Source organism: Hirundo rustica, chromosome Z (genome assembly GCF_015227805.2).
Source record: "Hirundo rustica isolate bHirRus1 chromosome Z, bHirRus1.pri.v3, whole genome shotgun sequence".
Classification (NCBI taxonomy): Eukaryota; Metazoa; Chordata; class Aves; order Passeriformes; family Hirundinidae; genus Hirundo; species Hirundo rustica.
Genome location: NC_053488.1, coordinates 53,437,576 through 53,459,381, shown reverse-complemented (window position 1 = coordinate 53,459,381; position 21,806 = coordinate 53,437,576). Strand labels below are relative to the sequence as shown.

General features: G+C 36.9%; 1 protein-coding gene across 1 annotated transcript in view; it reads right to left on the bottom strand.

Annotated features, from left to right (window-relative positions):
• ADGRV1 (adhesion G protein-coupled receptor V1) overlaps positions 1 to 21,806 on the bottom strand; it is a 279,799-nt gene that overhangs the window by 137,679 nt on the left and 120,314 nt on the right. Inside the window, exons 71-81 of the mRNA XM_058424189.1 lie at positions 20,434 to 20,583; positions 19,127 to 19,600; positions 18,235 to 18,378; positions 16,867 to 17,038; positions 16,349 to 16,484; positions 13,896 to 14,743; positions 11,456 to 11,573; positions 10,429 to 10,600; positions 8,166 to 8,408; positions 2,169 to 2,576; positions 1,003 to 1,187 (exon numbers count right to left, since the gene is read on the bottom strand). Coding sequence (XP_058280172.1) covers positions 1,003 to 1,187; positions 2,169 to 2,576; positions 8,166 to 8,408; positions 10,429 to 10,600; positions 11,456 to 11,573; positions 13,896 to 14,743; positions 16,349 to 16,484; positions 16,867 to 17,038; positions 18,235 to 18,378; positions 19,127 to 19,600; positions 20,434 to 20,583 — 3,050 coding nt within the window. The remainder of the gene's footprint in view (positions 1 to 1,002; positions 1,188 to 2,168; positions 2,577 to 8,165; positions 8,409 to 10,428; positions 10,601 to 11,455; positions 11,574 to 13,895; positions 14,744 to 16,348; positions 16,485 to 16,866; positions 17,039 to 18,234; positions 18,379 to 19,126; positions 19,601 to 20,433; positions 20,584 to 21,806) is intronic.

Sequence of the window (21,806 nt, the reverse complement as noted above, 5' to 3'; positions counted from 1 at the left end):
AAAGGAAAGGAAAGGAAAGGAAAGGAAAGGAAAGGAAAGGAAAGGAAAGGAAAGGAAAGGAAAGGAAAGGAAAGGAAAAAAAAAAAAAGAGGCTGATTTTTTTACATATTTCGGCTTCTCCATTCCCTCTCTGGTATTTGCCCCTTATGACTTGCAATTAAAACTTGTCCATAGTGAACTAGGTTATCAAAATGCTCAACTTTACAACTTGATGTAGAACCGAGTCTAAAACACAGGTGAGGCATTAAAATGGATGATGGGGATGATGTTGCTTTATTTTTTTTTCCCAACATATGATGTAAAAAAAACTTGGAATAAAGAATTTTAACTTTTAAGGTCTGAACACTGAACACACATTCCAGCATCAGCTGTTAATAGATCCTCAACAGGAGAAACACAGTGTTTGAAACTATCTGTCTCAATAATAAAATAATAAAAAAGAATACCTTCTTTCTTCAGTCACTTATTTCCCTTGCCCATTAGGCTGATGAGGGTATTATGCCCTTGGAGACAAAACTAGCAATCTGTAACTACGAGTAGCTTTAAAAATTTTAAAGTAATGTTCAAGTGAGCAAAATGAAGAACATACAAATTACAAAATTCCAGTAGAAATTTTTGTTTGTCAATTTTCATCCAAGGCTTAGAACATAGCTCTGCATCATACATATTATATATTATTCTCTTAGCAAGAATAATGAATACTTTTCCAGGCAATATTTAACCTGAAGGTAGGTCAATACATACCAGTTCTTCTGACTCATGTTCCCACATCTACCCCATACCAAATTAACAGTTATGTGTGACCTCCAATCTTATGAAGCACTTTGTATTGGCTCTATGACAAGTGCTTTGTAAGATCATGACACTGTAACAACATATTTCACATATGGATAACATACTAGATAGGGGACAAGTCCCTTTTCTGAAAATGTAATTTAGATCTTCTGCATTGGTAAGTTGTCATGTACTTACAGAACATATTATGAATTCAAGCTTACTAACCTTTCTCCTGGTGATCCACACTTTATTCCACTCAACAGTGAAAAAGCAAACTTCTCTGTCACCTCAGCAAGCAGGCTATATCCTTGTGTGTCCTCGCGTTTTGGGCTAGCCAGAGCACAGAGTATCTCATAGAAAATACTTCTACTTTTATCAGTGAGTAACAGTTTTTCACCTACACCTGTAACCTTAATGAGAGGAGAAGAAATTAAACAACATTTTACACAAAGGAATCTGCTTGTAACATTTCCTCTTGGTTTAGTGATATCTTCTATGATTCCAATATTCATTCTGAAAGTTCAGAATAGTTTTCCCAACTCCTGATCACTGTTTCTAAGGCATAAGACACAGTCTGTCAAAACTACAGAAAGATTTGCTTACTAGGGGATTTAATTATTACAGAAAGGATGTGGCATATTTCATTGTTTTACAATCCAAAGATTTTTGAGTCCTGAGAATTTTTTTAAAATTATTTTCTTTGGGTTTTGTGTGGCAACAATCAAAAATTAATGGATGTTGTTATCATGCTTTGTATCTTGGTAATTAGAAATTTTCCAGCTTCTGTGCATTATTCCAAGAGTCCAGAAGAGAGATAATACCATAAAACTAGTCCATAATTTTCATAGAACTTAGTGCAATGCTTAAGCACTCAGCTACCCTGACACCCCAATTCCCTAAGCTACTGGAGGAAAAAGGACAGATGCTTGGTTAAGACTACAGCAGACTCCAGCTGACCCAGGTAGGGTTTGCTTATGTGTTGACTGCAGTCTGCTGTAAAGGTATGAACAGGGATTGTGCCAGGCCTAAAAGCAACAAAGGTGACCCTAGTGTTAAGAAAAGAAGTTCTGTGAAGCTACAGCACCAAAGGCAAAATTGCACAGTAGAAAATCTAGAGCTATGGATATATACGCAAATTAATAGTGGTTGCTCATTTCAACATACTTGATTTCTGATTTCTGATTTCTTGCCACCATGCTAACTAGTGGCAAACAAACCCCTTCCTTAATTGTGGACTTCACAATTTCCACTTTTGCTTTTGCAGTCTGTGCTTCTGAGTCACTGCTGTGGATGTGATCTGCCCTGTTTTATATATATATGTGTGTGTGCGCCTTGTTGTGTTGTTATATATAAATTAATGTTATTAGTCATTTAAGACAGGAGGTGTTTACCTTATCTATTATATGCACCACAGCAGTAAGTTGCTCTTCTGTAGTTTCTGTAGCCACTTTGACGTTCAGATTCTGAAGGATTCTGTGTAAAACTGTGTCATCAAGAGGCTGATGCAGTTGATCAATCAGTCCCCAAAATGGCAAGGAGTCCAAATCTGAGACAATGGTGATGTTAGAAATACCATACACATCATCTACCTTAGCACTGCCTGTGGGATTAGAAAGTACAACCTGGAAACGTTTAGGAAATGGATTTAAAGATCCTGTCTTTGGAGTCAGGGTCACATCCAGGAATGCACTTCTCTGTCCATGTTCAAAAGTCAATAAACCCTCAGATCTGGCAAAATCTTGTCCTGCCACAGCTGGAGATATGAAAGTCCGTCCAATAGGCTCAGGTTTTTGTAGCTCCTTAAAACAAACCAAAAGAGTTTTAGGTAACATTACGATAGACATAATTGTTCAAAATCACCTGCTGTAGAACACCTTAAATGGGTATCATGGGTAGGCACAGTTTTATTTTTTAGTTATAGAGAAATGTGTAATGTTTTCCCTGCCAGGACCTTGGAGTTGCTTTAGAGGAGGAGGACAGGGACTTATCAGACAGCTAGCCAAGATTGTTTGACCAATAAGGATGCCAAAGTGGCTTTGGAAAGGACATTTAAAACTCTCATATCTAGCAGTTTGCTCTCTTGCTTCAAGGTCAGCCATGAGATAACCTCGTGGGGCAGCAAAGGAAGGCCCAGCTCAGCTGAGCCCCCTTTGTCCCAGCTGCTGGCAGGAGAGAGGGGAGGCTACAGTTCCGCAGTGCTGGCCACATGCCCGGGACTGCGGCAGAAGAGGCCAAGCCATGGCCCAGCTTAATAGCCGCTGGCAGCAGAGAAAGAAAACCTGCAGCTTTATAACAACAGCCGGGCTGGCCTGGATGAGACAAAGGGGTAGAAAAGAAAACACGTGGCACTTGCAGGCCCAGGTGGATTTAACCCCTTCCTAGCAACATGGAGTCTCTAAAGCAAAACCCTTCCTTGAGAGAGAGAAGAAAGAAAACAGAGGGTACATGGAACAGACACCGCATGAAGTCAGTGGATTAGAAGTGAAAGAACTGATAATGTTATTGGAATACGATTGAAGAGGACATTTTTAACCGGACTTCTCTGGGGGAAACTATGGAGAAATGGAATGTTCTTTGTAGCATCTTGGTGTTGTTGGGGAGAATGCTAATTCTAATCAAAATTGAGGACTGATGTGATTGAGATTTAATTGAGAACTTTAAAGCCCCCACTCCTGAGTCAAAACGAGATCTCAGCCTTTGAGACAAAGATGTTTTTAGAACAGAAGTATTTGTAAATAGTACCCCAGATACACTGAGAGGCCTTGCTGATAGAACATCACAGTCTGCAAAAACTGCAGGTGGCAGCAGATGTGTGACATTGGGAGCACTAGACTATTTTGTCTGGTGGGCATAAAACTACTTTGTCTGGTCTCCATAAAAAACCCTAGAGAGACTCTTCTCCTAAAGTAATGAATGATTATGTTTAAATAGTGAAACTGACTGAAAATCACAAGTTGTGTCTTTCTATGTTGTTTAATAAGAAAGTTAATCTTTTGTAGGGGGAAGGAAGAGTGTTTTAAAGTTTCATTCTGTTTGGTTTTTTTCTCAACTTTTTTTTTCCATTCTTTTAATGTATGTTAATAAAACTATTTTTGTTCATTTTTAAGATTGAGCATGCTTTGCTCTTTTTCTCCTAATCTCTCCCTCCCACAGAAAAAGAATAAATACTAAAACCTCTACATTAATTGGTGCTTCCACCCGGTTTCATTAAATTAAAACTCTGACAATGGGTAAAAACAAAATGTGTAAAAAAGAAGTAATCTTTCAAAAAGCAGCTATGAGTGATGAAACAATTAAATTTAAAATAATTATCTCCCTGAGAGGATTTTTATATATAAAGGAATTATATAAATTGTCAGTAGTAAACAGGGTCCCACTCTTTCTTTTCTAGAACAAAACCCACAAAACTTCTGTGTGAATAAATACTGCAGAAATGTTAGCATGTGTGTGAATTCCAGAAGGCTTGATGTGAGACTATGACTGCAGCACAAAGTCCCTTACTTTAGGGTAGTTTCTATTATTACAAATACATAGAAAACTAAATAAAAAGCAAAGCAAATGGTTTTGAAATCTGTGTACAAATTAATATCAGTTCATGGTATTTTCAGTCCCAGAATACATACTTAAAAGATGAATAATCTATTTAATACAAAGGCAAAGCAAACATTATAGAACACACATGCAAGGTGAATAGATAAATTTATCAAGTAATGCTATGTGGCCTTATTTCCTTGTGAAGAAATGTTATTTTTACCTTCTGTGAGGTTTGGTGTTACTGTTTCATTCTTCAGTCTTGTTCTTTTTGTTGACATTATATCTGGTAATATAATAAACTTTCCTTAAGAGGAAACTAACTTTCTGAGCCCCTATTCAACTGTATTATTTTTCAAAAGTATATATTAATTTAATAAATGTAGCTTGTACACTAGCTCCTAAGTAAAGGTATACTACTGAATAAAATGAGGATTTTTATTTGTGAAATACTAGACCCCTTTTGGAAATATTTAGCTTTTATTAGTAGAACTTATTTATGGAATGAATCAGACATTTTGTGACTTCACTGGAGAACCTGATAAGTCAATGCAGCCTGTAACAGTTCAAAATTGCACTAGACATGATCACATAACCTGTGAAAATTCCAGAGGGACGTTTTCCTTTGTTTATCCCTTCCCACTGAGAACTAGGAAATGGAAATAAGCAGTAAAAAAAGCAGTAGTGACCAGAACAATGTCTAAGAAACTTTTGTAGAATGAAATAAACATCAGTTTCCAGGTACTGTTTCCTGCCTCCTGTGACCTCTTATTTTAAAGCTACTAATAATACTTTAGAACTTTGCCATGCACCATCAAAACCTTAAAATGTCCAAAGAAGGTTGGTTATAAAATTCCAAATGTATAAGAGATTGCCCATTATATTTTAGCTTAATTATACATTGGGCAGTAGCAATTTCTTTTCCATTTAACAGCTAAATTATAGTCAATTCTTAGGTTGAATAATTGTGAAAATTTGTTACTACACAATCTAATTGAAACACTAGCCAACTACTATATAATAAATGCATAGAAACACCATGTAAATCTATGTGGTTAAAACAGATATGCATTCAGTATAACAGTAGAATGCAGAAGCTTTTATTATAAAGGGGAAGTATATAACAACTCACACCAAAAATAATTATTTTAGGCAAAAACCCCACAAGATCAGGCCAAGTAGTATTCCAATGTGATGGTAAACTTGACAGAGTATCTCATGTAGCCTGTGCCCTGATGCTGGATTCACAGATACTGAGGAAGAGGCAGGAATTATGTGTTTGCAGATCTGCTAAAGGGAAACTTTTATCAGCTGCAATAATAATGAGTGGGGTATGCATTTAAGAGAAAAAAGTGTCAACAGCTAGAAGAGTCTTGTGCTACAGACATAAATTTCTAAAAAATGAATGGGGATGATAAAATCTATTTTAGCACGTGCTATTTTGATAAGAAGAATGATTTTTTTTGTTGTTGTTTATTACTCCTAGGACATTGAATAAAATTTTATAACATTTCTCTCACATTTCCTAAGTATGTTCTGGTTGTCATAAAATTGTGCCCTAACACAGCAAATGTCCTGCTGTCTGGATGTTGTATACATATCCACCAGGATAAACACTTAATTTCAGATGAAGAAGCCTCAAAAATTGAAGGCTCACAAGAGCCATAGAGCAAAGAAAGAAATATATTAGATTCATAGCTGACCAAAATCTTTGAGGCCACTGAAAGACATTGCTAAAAAAATATTCTTGACAATGGAAAAAGGTCTTTTAATAATGGAAAACCAAAGCTAGGCCCAGCAAATGTTAAACCATGAAATCTATGATTATACGAATGGTTTGGGTTGAAAAGGATCTTAAAGACCTTCTAGTTCCAAAGCCCCTACAGTGGACAGGGACAACTTTCACCAGACCAGTGGCTCAGAGCTCCATTGAATCTGGTCTTGAACAGCTCCAGGGATGTGGCATCCACAGCTTCCCTTGCCAGTGCCTCACTACTCTCACAGTAAAGAATTTTTTCCCAATATCTAACCTAAATGTACTGTCTTTCAGTTTTAAACCATTCCCTCTCGTCTTGTCACTTGCCCTTGCCAGAAGTCCCTCTACAACTTTCAGACAGGCTTCCTTCAGATACTGGAAGGCTGCAACTGGGTCAGCCCAAAGCTGCCTCTTCTCCTGGCTGAACAATCCCAATTCTCTCAGCATTTCCTCATAGCAGAGGTTCTCCATCCCTCTGATCAACTGAGTGGCCTCCTCTGCAGGGCAGAGGGGCAGAATCCCCTCCCTCCCCTGCTGCCCACAGGGCTTTGGATGCAGCCCAGGACACACTTGGCTGTCTGGGCTGGGAGTGCCCATGGCTGGCTCACGTCCAGCCCCTAACTAGCACCCCCACATCCTTTGGGGCAGGGCAGCTCTCAATCTGCTCATCCCCCAGCCTGCAGTGAGGGTGACCCAGGTGCGGCACTTTGCACTTGGTCTTGTCAAACCTCATGAGATTCCCAGAGGCCACTTCTTGAGCCTGTCCTGGTGCCTCTGGATGGCATCCCATCTTCCAGCAGTGTCAGCTGCACCCTCGGTTGGTGTCTTCTGCAAATTTGCTAAGAGTGCACTCAATCCCTTCATCTACAGCATTAATGAAGCCATAAATAAATAAATAAATAACACTGGTCCCAGTACAGATCCCTGAGGGACACCACTTGCTACTGATATCCATCAGGACTCTGAGCCACTGACTACAGCCCTCTGGACGTGACCATCCACCCACTTTGTTATCCATCAAACAACAGTTCATTCAAATCCAACATCAAATCCATCTCTCTCCAATTTAGAGAGAAGGATGTTGCAGGTGATGTGCCAAAGGTTTTACAGAAGTCCAGATAAATGACATCTGTAGCTCTTCCCTTTTACACTACACAGATGGAGTTACCCTGTCACAGAAGCCCACCAGTTGGGTGAAACAGGATTTTCTCTTGGTGAAGCTGTGCTGGCTCTCTCCAGTCTCCTCCCTGTCCTCCAAATGCCTTAGCAGAGCTCCTGGGAGGATCTGTTCTGTGATCTTCCCAGGCACAAAGGGGAGGCCAACAGCTTGATAGTTCCCAGGGTCTTCCTTCCCTTTTTAAAGATGGGTATAGTAATATCCCTTTTCCAGTTATCAGGGATCATCAGCAAAAGATTGTCAAGACTTTACAAATAACAAGGGAGACTGTCTTGGCAACATCAGTCAATTCCCTCAAGACTCTGGGATGCCTCTCTCTGGGTCCCATAGAGTTGTGTACATTCAGTTTCCTCAGGTGGCCATGAACCTGATTTCACCATAGAGTGGAAGGGACTTGCTCTTCCATGCTCCATTCTAATGTCCATCCACTTCAGAGGTGTAGGAAAAAAAGCTTTTCGTTAATCTGTTGCCACCAGTTTTTCAGGGGGAAACACCTTCTTTGACCTTCCCTTTCTGGTTAACATACCTCTAGAAGCCCTTCCTGTTATTTTTTGTGTCCCTTGCCAGGTTCACTTCCAGTTTCACCTTAGCTTTCCTTGCACATTCACGCTCCATCTCTATTTGCTTCCCACCTTACCTGTCTTAGCTTCAACTGCTTGTGCATTTGCTTCTTTCTCTTTAGTTTGACCAGCAGGTTCTGACTCACCAATGCCAGACTCCTGCCTTCATTGCCTGATTTCTTGCTCCTGGGGATTGCTAGCTCCTGTGTTCTACGGAAGACTAAAGATCTGTCAGCTCTCTTCCACTCCTTTGTCCCTGAGGGCAGTCACCCAGGGGAACCCCCTGACCATCTCCCTGAAGAGCTGGAAGTCTGCTTTCCTAAAGGTCAGAAAAAGATATAAATTATATAAGAACAAGTCTTACCTGCATACTGTAGCTAACCATTGTTGTTACTGAAGTACTAGAATCTCTAAGAACTTGCAGACTGATTAAAGATGTCTTCTTGTAAGCCACAGCAAATCGAGATCCCACAGCAAAATACACTAAACCATAAGGAGCATCACTTTCCAGGACAGTTATAAAAGCAAATCTGGCACTGTTGTTCAAAGCAGCTCCTGTGCTTACATCATACAGCTCAACAAAAATGTAAGTTTCAAATTCTGGTACCTGTGAGGGATGATTTTCATATCATTATAAGATCTACAAATAACTTTCTGCTTTGAATAAATGTTTATATATTACTTTGTATGCACACTGGATCACTTTAATAACATTTCCCACAATCATGCTCCCTGAAATGTGCAATAAGTACAATAAAATATATCCTAGAAACTACTGCAATGTGCATCACTCTTTCAGGCACAATAATTAAATCCCATATTTTCACGTGGAACTTACTGGATTAAAGTAGCTATTTAAATAGTGCAGGCATTGTGGCTGTAAATTTGACATAAATGATGGTAAACTCTCAAAGAGAACCATATTCCAGATTATGAATTTACATAGATATACAATTTATGAAGAATTTGCTCTTTCATTTTCTTTTTACTTTAGAAAAATTGCATGTACCTACCTACTCACATTTGGAAAAACTGTACAGAATTAAGTATGCAATTTTGAAAATGCAATTAATTTGCATAATAACTCTCCTGTATTCAAGTACTGAACTCAGTTAAAGTTCTGAAAAACATTTTATGTACAACCTTAGCATTTAAACATTTAAATGTTTATGCATGTTTTTACAAGAAAATTTTAAAAAATCAGTAGATTTGCACAGTTAAATGAATTTATTGAAACTCTCAGAGGTCAGACAATACTATTTGATAGGCTTTTCTGATGTTTCACATATAGAGGAACATGTCACTCTAAAAATACAGGCTGTGGAACTTTGTTTCCTTACTGAAAAAAAAAAAGGTAGCAGCGTTAAGTTTACAGTACTACGTTCTGCCTCATCTTTTATTCTGTACCTACAACACAAATGTAACATTTAAAAATATACTTCCCATTACTAAGATTCCAAAAATCATTGGAAAGATGTTACTTTGATCTATAGCATGCACTTGTCATGTAGCAAACTTGGGAAAAAAAAAAAATCATTACAAGAAAATAGCATTATTAAAAAATAGTAATCATCGAAGCTATATGTTGGTTTTTTTACTATTTTTTTAAACTGAATTTGTATGGCCAGGTTTTGGTAATGGTGGAACTACAGGGGTGGCTTCTATGAGAAGTTGCCAGAAATTTTCTGCATGTCTGGCACAGCCAATGCCAGACAGCTCCAAGATGGGCCTGAAACAGGCCATGTCTGAGCCAATCAGAAATGGTGGTAAAACCCCAATGACCACTTATCTAAGAAGCAAAAAACCTGTTGCTATGCAGATGAAATTGCAACCAGAGTAGAGCAGGGTGACAACACATAAGAGGAACAACTCTGCAGACACCATGGCCTGTGGAGAAGGAGGGGGAGAAGTGTTCCAGGCCCTGGAGCGGGTATTCCCCTGCAGCCAGTGGTGCAGTCCATGATGAAGCACCTGTGCCCCTGCAGCCCATGGAGGTCCATGGGGATGCAGAGATCCACCTGCATCTTATGGAGGAGCCCCACGCCAGAGCAGGTGTATGCCTGAGAGGTTATGACTCCACACTTGAGCAGGCTCCTGGCAGGAACTTCACTATTCACAAGGTGGATGGGAACAGTGACAGATTTTTAGACACTCAGAGATTCTTATGCAGTTTTATGAGTTTCCACAGATCACTGTGCTAGATGAAGGAATATAAAATTACACACACGTTAGACTCAAAGGTTTTTTTGTGCAATGAGTATTACTTATAGAATGTTTTCCATAAACCACCCTAAGAAATGCTTTGATAGATGAAAAACCGACTGTGTGCAGGGTAAGAGCATATGATCAAACACTTCTGTGAAAGAACTGTATTCTTTTTTCTTACTGCTATATAAAAATCTAAGATCTTTAATTTACTCTTCAAGCTGAATACTTATCTCCTTCCCAATTTTTTGTCAGTCTCAATGAAGGCAGTACAAGACTATAAATAAATATTTTCCAGAGAAGCTAAGCAGATATAAAGTTACTATGTTCAAACTAAGCATCAGCTCCTCTGGATCAGGGAGTTTTTCCATCTTGACAAACTGCAATTCAGCACTGCACATAAATGAGCAATAATTACTTACATGATCAGGTTTTATTTCAATGGAGATGTTGCACATTGTTTGACCTGCCACACAGGTCGTGTATCCCAGCACAGATACAAGTTCATTCTCCAAGTTCACACCATCCTTCAGAAGGACAACATCTGTTTTATTAAAGGTCGCACGCCAGAAGATCTTCACATCTCCAAAAGCCCTATAAGCAAAAGAGAAGAGTATTCATATACTGAAAGCGAGCATAACAGATTTAGGAAACATAAAGTACAGATGTAACATACACTTTATTTTATTATTCAAAACTAATCATTAGGGAATAATTTGCTCTCCAATGAAAATAAAATTGCTCTTTTTATTTAAATTTCTTCCTCTATTTATATTATTTTTAAAAGTAACAGAAGAGGAAAATAAAGTCATTATGGAAAGCCTCTTAATTTTTGTTTCTAACATGCAATTATCTGAATAAGAGACAATGGTGTCGGGAAGGCAGGGATGTGCCCAAGTACCTTCATTAATACTATAGTAACATTGGCCTGGAAAGCCAAATAGAATTTGTCTGTTCTTAAGTGTAAGAAACTTACCATACCTGAGCATATTTGTTTAAAGCACACATAAATGTACATTATATATATATATGTGCTAATTAGGAAAAAAGTAGACATAAGCATACTGACGCTTACGTAACTCCTTAATTGCTCCTTGTAGTATTCATGCCTAGTTACAGTACACAGAGAGGTAAGAACTGGACTTACACCTTTAGCACTGCAAATACTTTACCTTATGCAAAACCTTCATACTTGCTGACTTAAAGTATAAAACTGTAAACATTTGAGTTTTTTTCTGTTTCTGCTTTAGACCAATAGACAAATCTAATTACATTCACAGCTTAAATGCCCCATTGCCAAAATCTGTGAAGCTATTAAATGGGGTGAAAGGGAAGCACTCATTCTAAAACTCTGTGATGAAAACCTCTTCCACTAACAGTAGCTCCTGTGTTTCAAGACAACATATTACAGAGTGTAGGAAGAGCACTGGAGTCAGCTGTTGCCTGCACCTGTTTGGTTGTCGTGCAACTGTCAGCAGCACCTCTCTGTTTTCTGAGTCTTCATCAAGTATCAAGCCACTTTGTACTTCTGGAGTGAATCCCAAAATGCCATTCTGGAGATCGCTTCCTGCGTAGGAAATAGTCCATGAAAGTAGTAAGCAAGAAACTTAAGCTGAGAGTAAATTATACTTTTAATATGCACAAGTGCTAAAACCCCAAACAGTCTGGTATCAAAACCACGCTGCAAAGTACTATTTAGGGACACTTCAATTTTCTTAATATTTCTATTTTCAATTTACAGTCCAGAATTTCATATTTAGAATTTAGCATATCTAAATTTTATTTTAATCAGCAGAATAATAACAACAATTTTTGAAAGTAAATTTCTTATGAGAGTTCTGGCACGATTTCTGAGTGTAAGCTTGTCTTTTTAGAAGCATTCAACAAACTGACTGAATTCTATGTCTCTTGACTTCGAGCCTAAGTGTTACAGTAATCTCTAGAACAATCTCAAAAGCCTTGCTTATCATGTCCTTATGAGAGAATCAGTCCAGCTATGTTTATCATAAATCTTAAAACACTCTGTCTGAACAGAAATGGGCCTCAACATATAAAGTAAGTAATGTGATAAAGATGGGCTTACAGAGATGTAACTTAAGCTTTCTTATTCATCCTATCCATGATGTTGTTGAACTCATCCATTTTCACAGATTATTACATGAGCTTTTTTCTTGCATCATTAATTCTATGTGTGGAACTAGTAAGGTGCAAAACAGCACATTTTTCTCAGGGGAATGCAAGCAACTTCAGAAAAACAGCAGTGGAAGACAAAAATCCCCAGTGTTAATGAGGGGAAATGAATATCTTTATAGTGCTCAATCAGATCTTGCTTCTAAAAGATTTCTCCTTGAAGGTAGTGATGGCTTTAGTCTGCAATTGAAAAGGCAATCTGGTTCCACCCCTGTGCTTACTAAAAGTCAATATATAAAGTAAGATGAACAGAAACTGTGTGTTTGCTTATGTGCATGCTAAGAGAAATTGGAGTTCTAACATAATTTTCTCACAGTAGGCCAGTGACTGAAAGAAAAATTCTTCCTTGGTGACTAATTCCTGTCCTTCATCCCCAGAAGCAGAGCATGACTACACTGCAGGTATGAACTGCATAGTAGCAAAGAATGAAAACAGAAACTGTTTTTATGCTTTGCACAAACTCCATCCATTGTAAAAGTGAAAGACTTAACTTAAAAATACAAAGTATATGAAACACATCTGACATAATGCCAACATAATTCAGGTTAAAAGGGCCCTTTAATTCTCTAGTCCAATACCCTTCTCAAAGCTGAATTATTTCTGAAACCAGACCAGATGGCTCAGAAGTTTTGGGCTTTAAAAATTCCAGGGATGGAGAGAGACCATGCAACCTCCCCAGGCAACCTGTGCCACTGGCTCTCTGCACTCAGTAGAAAAGAATAACCAGGCTAAATCTCATTTCAACTTATACTCACTATCTCCCATCAAGCATTGCTGCCATAATGCACTATTTAAATAATGAGTCAGTAAAATTTTATGTCTCTCCTCTTTTAGGTAATCTTATGGTCTCAGTAGGAACTATGTCTTCCTGTATTTAAATGCCCCATTACATTTTCTTTTACAAAATCATGTTTTATAGACTGTTAGGGGAGAAAAAAAAAAAAAAAAAAAAAAAGGGGTAAAAGAATCTTAAAACATTCTGGAACTTGAGAAAGCAAAGTACCTGAAGAAGCAAAATACAAATCATCTGGTCTTTAGAAACAAACCAAGCAAAAAGGATATTTTTGTGCCATAAACTGTCAATAAGTGGTCAGTACTTACAGTTATACAAAATATTTTGGTCTGAATGCAGCACTATGGTACTGTGAAAAAGGATCACTTGTACAATACTGAGAACAAACAATGGAAGGTCAGCAATTCTATAACAGGTTCCTCTTGGACACTTTCATTTTCATACTATAAGTTAATTGTAACTCTTCTCATAGTCACAGGTCTGTATCATAAGATATCCCATTCATTCTTTGAATTTGGAAGTCATGGATCTACTCAGAGGGGAATCTCACATCCCAGGAGGAAGGGTTGGAAAAAGGAAAACGGCAAAAAACCAAATAAGCCTACAATGCTACTCCATCTCCAACACAAACACTTCTGCTCAGCATTCTCCCTTCATAAAGGACAAGAACAGAGATAAGCAGCACATATAGGCGTATTTTGAGTTACATTGCAAAGGGATGCTAAGTGGGCTTTGTGTATTAGATGCTTCCTCTGATCTGGAAAACACTGAATTTGGGAATAGAATACCCTGCTTATTATCATATAGAGTTCCAATTTTACATAAAAATTGCTACAAGAACATATAGTTATTTACTGTTATTTAATTCAAATACATCTACTCATTTCCTGGGGTAAATAATATTACCTGCAATAATTACTGTTGCAAAGGCAGCAAATCCATGTTCATCCCTTCCTTCCACAATCTGAGCTCCATATTCAGGATCTGAGAGGAAAACATAAAATGATTCCTGTCCTTCAGGCTCATCATCATCAAAAATTTTTATGGACACCTGGCTTTCACGTTCTCCATCCAGCAAAGTCAGAGAGATTGTCTGTTCTTCAAAATCTTCTCCTTCCATTGCCCATGTGAAGTTTGAATATCCATAAACATTTCCAAAAGGATACAAATCTACTCCACCCTGTGCACTCAGTCCCCCAAAGGTTTTCACAGTTATTTTAATATCACCACTAAATCCTTTGGTCCTTCTGATCTGAAGCATTGCTTTGTTGGAAGTATTGTTGTTTGTATCTTCTTCAATATAAATAAACTCTGGGCCCAAACTTAGTATTCCATGATGAATATCATTAGCCAGGATATTAACTGTTGCAACACTGAAAGCTGGATTCAAACGGGGACTCCAGTCAAGGTTTGCAGGCTGAACATCCAGAATTTCCACAGAAGTCAAATTTACAAAAAAAAATTCTTGTATTTCAGACATAGTGTCATCAATTATTGATATTTCTATCACTGCATTTGTCTGAAAATGTAAAAACATAAGCTCTCCATTGTAGATGGGCATAAAGTCTTCTAGTGGTTTGGCACTTCCTGCAATGGTCTGGTATGTCAGTTTAGTGAGATTACTTTGAAAACCAAACAATCTTTGGACATGTAGTCTGACTACTTGGACATCTTCTTCAACTGAAACTGATCTTGAGTTAAGATCAAACTGAAAGATCCCCATTGGCTCAATTTTAGCTATTGTAAATCCTGATCTGAAACAGAAACAATATCACATTGAGAGAGGAAATACTAAAAATGAAAATCACAACAATCAAGCATAATAATTTTGAGTGAGCAATCAATGATGGCTCTAAGAAAGTGGATTAAAAAATGTATAACAGCAGAGGGAAGAAATAGCAACCATACAAAGCAAGACATAAAGAGCTTCCCTAAAAAAATGCTTTGGTAATGTTTGGATTGAGCAGCCCTCCACAGGCTTAATGCATCCTAAGTCAGGACAGGCTACCGAGCAAATGATATATAAAATATGGTCTTCCTGACAAAATGGAGAGGCAACGGAAAGTAGGTCTTCCTACTGAGCACATGATACAGGAAGATAATACAGCCACTACAAGTATCACCTGTTTTAAACACTGAACAAACCTCCTGTACCAAGGGAAAGCTGTGAAGCAGACAGCTGCTAGCAGGTCTACAGTTTTAGCCAGAAAGTTAGAGAAGTTATTTTAAAATATACAGCAAGGCTTTGAAATACTGCCTCCTTACAATATTAATTAAAATACTTTTTTTTCCCAGATCTAGTCTTGTTATCAAAATCAATTTAAGCTTTATTTTGTTCATATTAAATATATCCTCTTCTTATTACAAAATATTAGACAGACTCTGTTAAATCTTGCGCCATCCTCTTCTCTCTAGAACTGAACCATTATTCAATGCCAGAGGCTACCAAATGGCACAATTACTGTGACTGGATTTGGCTAACAGATGAGACTCTTCCAACACTTAGGAAGCAAGAAAACCTCCTAAGTAATTGTGAGCTTTACATGTTGTGGGATGCAATCCTAAGTTTTCTAGGAAAGGTTATTCTCTTATGCTCAAGGTATTTGACTCACACAATAAACATGCTTAAGGACTCAAGTCCATAGGATGGACAAGCCTAGGAGAAAGGGTCAGTTTAAGGTATTTAGGCATCTAGTTCACTCCTGACTTCTGTCAGATTTGCCAGTGCAATTTTAACATGGTGAAGCCAATACCATTCTCCATACGGTGTCACTCTATGCCCATTTTTTATATACTTTCTTCTTCCATAAGGAAGAATGAAAATAGCTTGAAGAACAGATAACAATTTAACTGGGATAAAAAACTAAATTGAATTTAATTTCTTAATTTTTCAGAATAAAAAGGGGGTTTGATATAAATTAATCATTTTTAGAACATTTAATTTGATTTATTTAAAATAATATTTGTATCTAAGATCTTCTAAATATGGATTTCTAGGGACACTGAAAATTGACAGAGTTTATTTCATTCTTCAGCATCCTAGTTAAAACTGTTGATCGTGGTTCTTCAACCAAACTGCCTTTCCAAAGTGTCTCCATAATTTTAGAGACATTCTAGGCACTTCAGATCCCAATGCCAAGCAACAGGCTGGAACTGAAGAAAATCCACAGTTCTGGGCAAATCAAATCTGCTGTACTGACATTCTTTTCCATGTGAGGTAACACATAGAAATTTATCAGAAAAGGAACAACAATTTGTTAGCTACCTATAATTCAATGTGGATTTGTATGAGGTATATGCCTCTATACATGTCATAATTCTGACAGGATCAGTGCAACTCAAAAGTGTAATATCCTCACCTCAGGCGAGCCCCACCAGACACATTGCTATGCACTGCTGTTAAAGCGATGGCAAATGTCTCAGGTTCATTTAGGCTTGGAGTAGCCTGAAAAGAAATCACTTTACTTTCCTCCCCAGTGGAAAATTCAACAGTACCTGAAAGAAGAATGATTGAGAGGGTCAAAATGACTAATGAGGAATTCTCTTTTTATCTGGAAATACACTGACATAGGGAATTTAGTCAAAATTCCACTCCATCAAGGTGAAGAAATTTTCACGATAAGGGTCTTTTCTATAGAAAGCTGTCCTTCAGGGGCATAGCATTGTGGCTATGAAAAAAAGTTGGGTTTTTTTTCTCATAAAGTAAACATGTCCCTTACAGCTAAAAATTGGATGACATTACTTCATTCTAATGACTCTTTATTAATAAAGGAAACATGTAGAGGTACGAGTAACTAAATGGTGGTATCATCACTTATGTCACTGTCATAGCTGTTGTCCTTGCAGCTGTACATAATTTGTTGCAGCAATTACTCACCAAATGGAGGAGTAATATTGCCGAGTTTAACAGAGTCAGTGACTAGGTCTGGTGGGCATTCTGAAATCCAGCTAACTGTTATAGAGCCATAAACTCCTCTTCTGCTTATAACAGCATGGCCTGTCCCTGCTGCAATGTTTGTAAGTCGTAATAACACAGAGTCAAAGCCAACCTGTGGAAACAGAGTAGATTTTATCAGAAAATGGAATAAAAATGGGCAATAACATACATGAAAGCATAGTGTCTTTTGTAAAATGGGCATCTTACAATAAGGATGCATGCATACAGATAAATATATGTGCATGTATTTATGGACATATGAATATGTATATTTTCTCCACAGTTCTTTAATAATACTTGCAAATTTTAGATTCCCGACAATTAGACTGCAGGGAAAAGGAGCATGTATGAGTGACATTTCAGTAGTGAAAACAGTGAATACAGCAATCTGTGTCTCTTGTTTGGAAGAAAAATAAATCAAGCTCAGTGCTCGCAGGCAATAACTGTACTACGTTCTCTCTCTCTCTGTTTAGGTCTAAAATAAGTTATTAATTGTGTCTCCAATGAAAAGTAAGTTGTTGCCCCATGACATTACAAAATTATTCTTGCTACTGTGATCTACTTTTCTTTTTCTCTGAGCAGCAAATAGGAGTGAAGATAATTTGCATATTCTAAAAGCAATGATAAATAGATATATGGTAGTATATAGTATATAAAAGTCTTTCTGTAAATAGTGTATATAGAAAGACTATTTGATTTAAGTTTCATTGTAAATTAAAAACCAGAACAATGCTTCAAGATAATTAAAACCATTAAGTAAAAAACAATAAAATTTAAGTGTTAAAACTTACACCTTTGCCTGACATAAGAAGAGGGAATGGTAGCACACATACCATATTAAAGTAGGCAAATTATCTTTTCTCACTCTTATACAAAATAAGACAAATGGAAAACTTATCACTCAATGATTTCCAAGTTTACTGATATCTGCATTAACACCCAGCACATATTCCATTTCTTTTTGCACACAATACTGATATCTGATTTGGGGTTACTCTAGTTACAGAAACATTGCCCAGATTTATTTGTTTTCCTTTAAGTCTTAGAGCTCCCATTTCATGTAAATATTTACACAGCTTACATTTCATAGTGAAGAGGCCTTTTCCAACTGTATTAAAGTATTTCTATAAGAACTTGTATTGGAGGAAAGAATAACATACAGTGCAAGTAATAACAGGAAAAATCTCTTTTGTCACAATGATTACAATGAAAACTCCACCGAGTTCCTGTAACAGGTATCTTCTGTAGTGAAGCATACTTATGTTTTCTTCTGTGGTAGAAACATGACACCACAACAAGGCTACTGACCTGTGAATTGGCAGCTTCCTCAGGAATAAGTAACACAGCAGACTTTGCTATTCCTAATATTTTAGGCACATCCTTGGCACTTCCCCTAACCAGGCTTACATTAGTCAGTTCCAGAGTAAAATTCAAGCCCAGCAGAATAAATGCCTTTGAGAGAGAGAATTTAATTAAGAAGGTAGAAATTTAATTCCACTAAAAATATGTTATCCATCAGTTCAAATCATAACAAAATAACTTGCAAATTTTGTTTTCTTACGTACGAAGCAGCATTTCAAGACAAGTGTTTTGTTGATTATGTTTCTCAAAGAATTACAGTTAAGCCATCAATATTGTGAGAGTAATCTGCCAGCAGTTTACTGGAATGTGAGATTATAAAGCAACCGTTGCCATTTTGAAAAGTTATATCTGACACATTGGGCCTTAGCTTGATTTTAATCTTTAGTATTAAAAAATATTTAAGATGGTTGCAAGAGAATGAAAGGATGGATGTAAGACAGTGATAATAATGACAAACAACAAGGAAACACAGAAGACTGCAGATACATTTATCTTCTTCATTGGTCATAAATGAGAGATAACTATTTACAATCCAAAAGAAACTTAAGAAAATGTTTGTATACATATATCAATAAGATATTGATACAGTTACATAAAACAACAATGTAAGGAAACATTAAATATTTGAATGCATGCATAGCAGTGATTTTGCAATTACTATCAGAAAATGTGATTTTAAAATCCAGTTCTACTCCATAAAAAGGAAATTCATAACACCAAAACTCTCTTTTCTGCTTCTTCACAATCAATACTAGCGAGACTTTTAAATCTTATTTGTATTGTGATGAAAGAAATGGAAACAACAGATATCATAGGAGTTAAAAAGAGTAATACACACCTGGTTGCTTATTGGCACTCTTTTTACTCCAAAGCTGGCACCATCCTTTATTGTGAGGAATCCCACCTCATTCTCAGGTTCAATTAGTGCTTTGTCATGAAGGGATATGACATGGTACTCGACCATCACTTCTCCAAATGCCCCAGCATGCCGAGTTACATTAATCTGAACATACCGATCCAGGGCTTTTTCTACCAATACTGACTGCTGATCAGAGTACAGGGCAAACACTCCATAAGGATCGTCATTTGCAAACACTGTGAACTTTGAAATTCCTTTCTCATGGTCCAAATCTGCTCCACCTTCCACTGAAATCAGCTGTACCTCATAGTGTTCATCCAGTTCTGGAATATCATCAGGTAACAGATAGATAATTATCTCAGCTGTACTCTGCTGGTCAGCAATGACAACAGATCCCTCTGTCTCAAGAAAGTCACCTGTGATGTCAAATTCACTACATATTTCCCAGTAAACCTGAAATTAGTATAGAAAATGCAAAACAGAAAAGAAAGAAAAATTACCTCTAAAGTCAGAAACTTGCACATTCAGGATTCAGTATAGACAGGATATAGAAGAGACTGCTTTTAAATGGGTAAAATAAAAATTGTTGTGGATATATATAGGAAGAATATCTTATCACACAGACTATCTTTTCAAAAGAGTAATATTTCATTAACAGGTTTATGAATATAAATATTTCCTTTGTCTAATTTCAGAAAATTTATTTAAAACTATGTGGAATTTATGAACATTTTTCAAAAAATATTTCTATTTTCACACCAAAACACCCTTGCTATTTTTTCTGTTTCCAATATTTCTCACTTGCTATTTTTTCTTTCTTCAGTATTCATAAGAAAGGAATAAAGAACTCTCATTAAACACATCAGATTTTTATTATTTGATTAATTTATTTTAAATTAAATTAGTTCCTGTTAAACACTGAATTCTAAACAACTTTAGGAAAAAAACAATGTGCATGATGGTTCAGAAAAGTCTGATTCTGTCTGAAAAAGTAAAGGGCAATGGTATCAAAGACAAGTCACTATGAAAGTATTGTCTCTTCTGTTCTCCCATCAAAAGCCAATGGGGAGAGAAAGAGATAGCAGTACAGCAGTATTGTTTTTCTTTTCTTTCCCCTGAACCAGGGAAGACTGAATTTTACTCTCCAAACTGCAAGTAATACAACATTTAAAAAAATTAATTTGAGAAACAAGCAATTGAAAGGCACAGAATGAAATATTTTTCCATATATTGACATTGAGGGTGATTTCAGATAAAATTGTTAATTAGGAAAAAAGTGAGAATACCGTTATGTTCCCCAGAATGCCTTGAATTCGTTTGATAAACAGTGTAATATTCTGTGGCCCTTTGTCTCCTGAGGGCTCTGCATAGTAATTCTCAGTTAATGATTCAGGAGCAAACTGTACAATTCCATTGGGATCACCAAACTTCTCTATCTGTAAAAAGGTAAACAAACATTTAAAAAACTAAAAATGTAGTATGAGTTGCATTCTTGCTCAAACCACTGAGATTTTTACTGCTACATTATACTAACTGATATATCTGATAGTTCTAAAAACAGCAGAGAAAATTTTATATGTCCCTTTTCAGTTTTCAGTTTCCCTGTCCAAGAAGGAAAAGAACAGAGTTTTATTTGAAATGCTGTATCTGAATATTTTGATTCTAAAGCAGGAAATGCTCAGGCACCTTGAGCTCATATACAGAAACTCTTGTAACACTATCAGTTTTCAAACTCAGTGCTATGGAAAAGAGAGCTCATCCACATCTGTGTGAACCATTAGCTGCAACAAGAATTTGGGGTAAACTGTGTTCCTGAAGGGGACTGGAAGCAAGAGCTAATTCCATCAACACCTTACAGACAGATAATAAAATAAAAGTACAATTTCTAGGAGAGATTTTTTTTTTTGAGGGCTTCTTATAGCAGCTTTATAAATATTCCCTTAGTTCCAGTATCCCTAGAGCACTGATTTTGTTTTTGATAACTGTCAAAAATATCTGTATTTCTCTTGCACTGTGAGAAGTCAGATTTTCTTCCTTCTTCTGAAGATGTCAAGAGTGACAATATTCAACTTGCAACTGAGGGCGTCAGAGCCTGGTGCTGTGTGGGCATGTCCAGATTGCTATTATCTACCACACACATGATGGTTGGTGCAGGCCAAGCCGTCCAGCCTGGAGAGTTTGTCCATCACTGTTTTTTGCTGTCTCAGGATTTGGGGAGGAGTGTGTGCGTGGATGATTCTTCCATTGTTTTTCGTTTGCTCAGGAGAAAAAGACATTTTGTCTTTGTCTGGGTGGAGCTTTGGTGGAGAGCACCTTTTTGTGTGTAAATCACCCTCTCTATTGTATACCTTTGTCATTAATATTGTTACTGTTACTGTTTGCTTTTCATCTCATTTGTGTTTTCAAGTAGATTTTTCCCATCTTGACTGAGAAACTGCTTTTTGTCTCTCTTTCACAAGAGAGTTTAAGGGAAGGGAATCACTTGAGTGGGGTTTAATTTCCAGCTCGGTTTAAACCACAACAGATGAAAAACATATTTGTATATAGAAATGTGGGCTCAATTCATTCTATCTCCAAAGAGAGCTATAGAAAACTGCAAATAAGAGAGCCAAATCAGTGCTTTTATACCCTTTTTTTTTTTTTTTTTTTTTTTTACTGA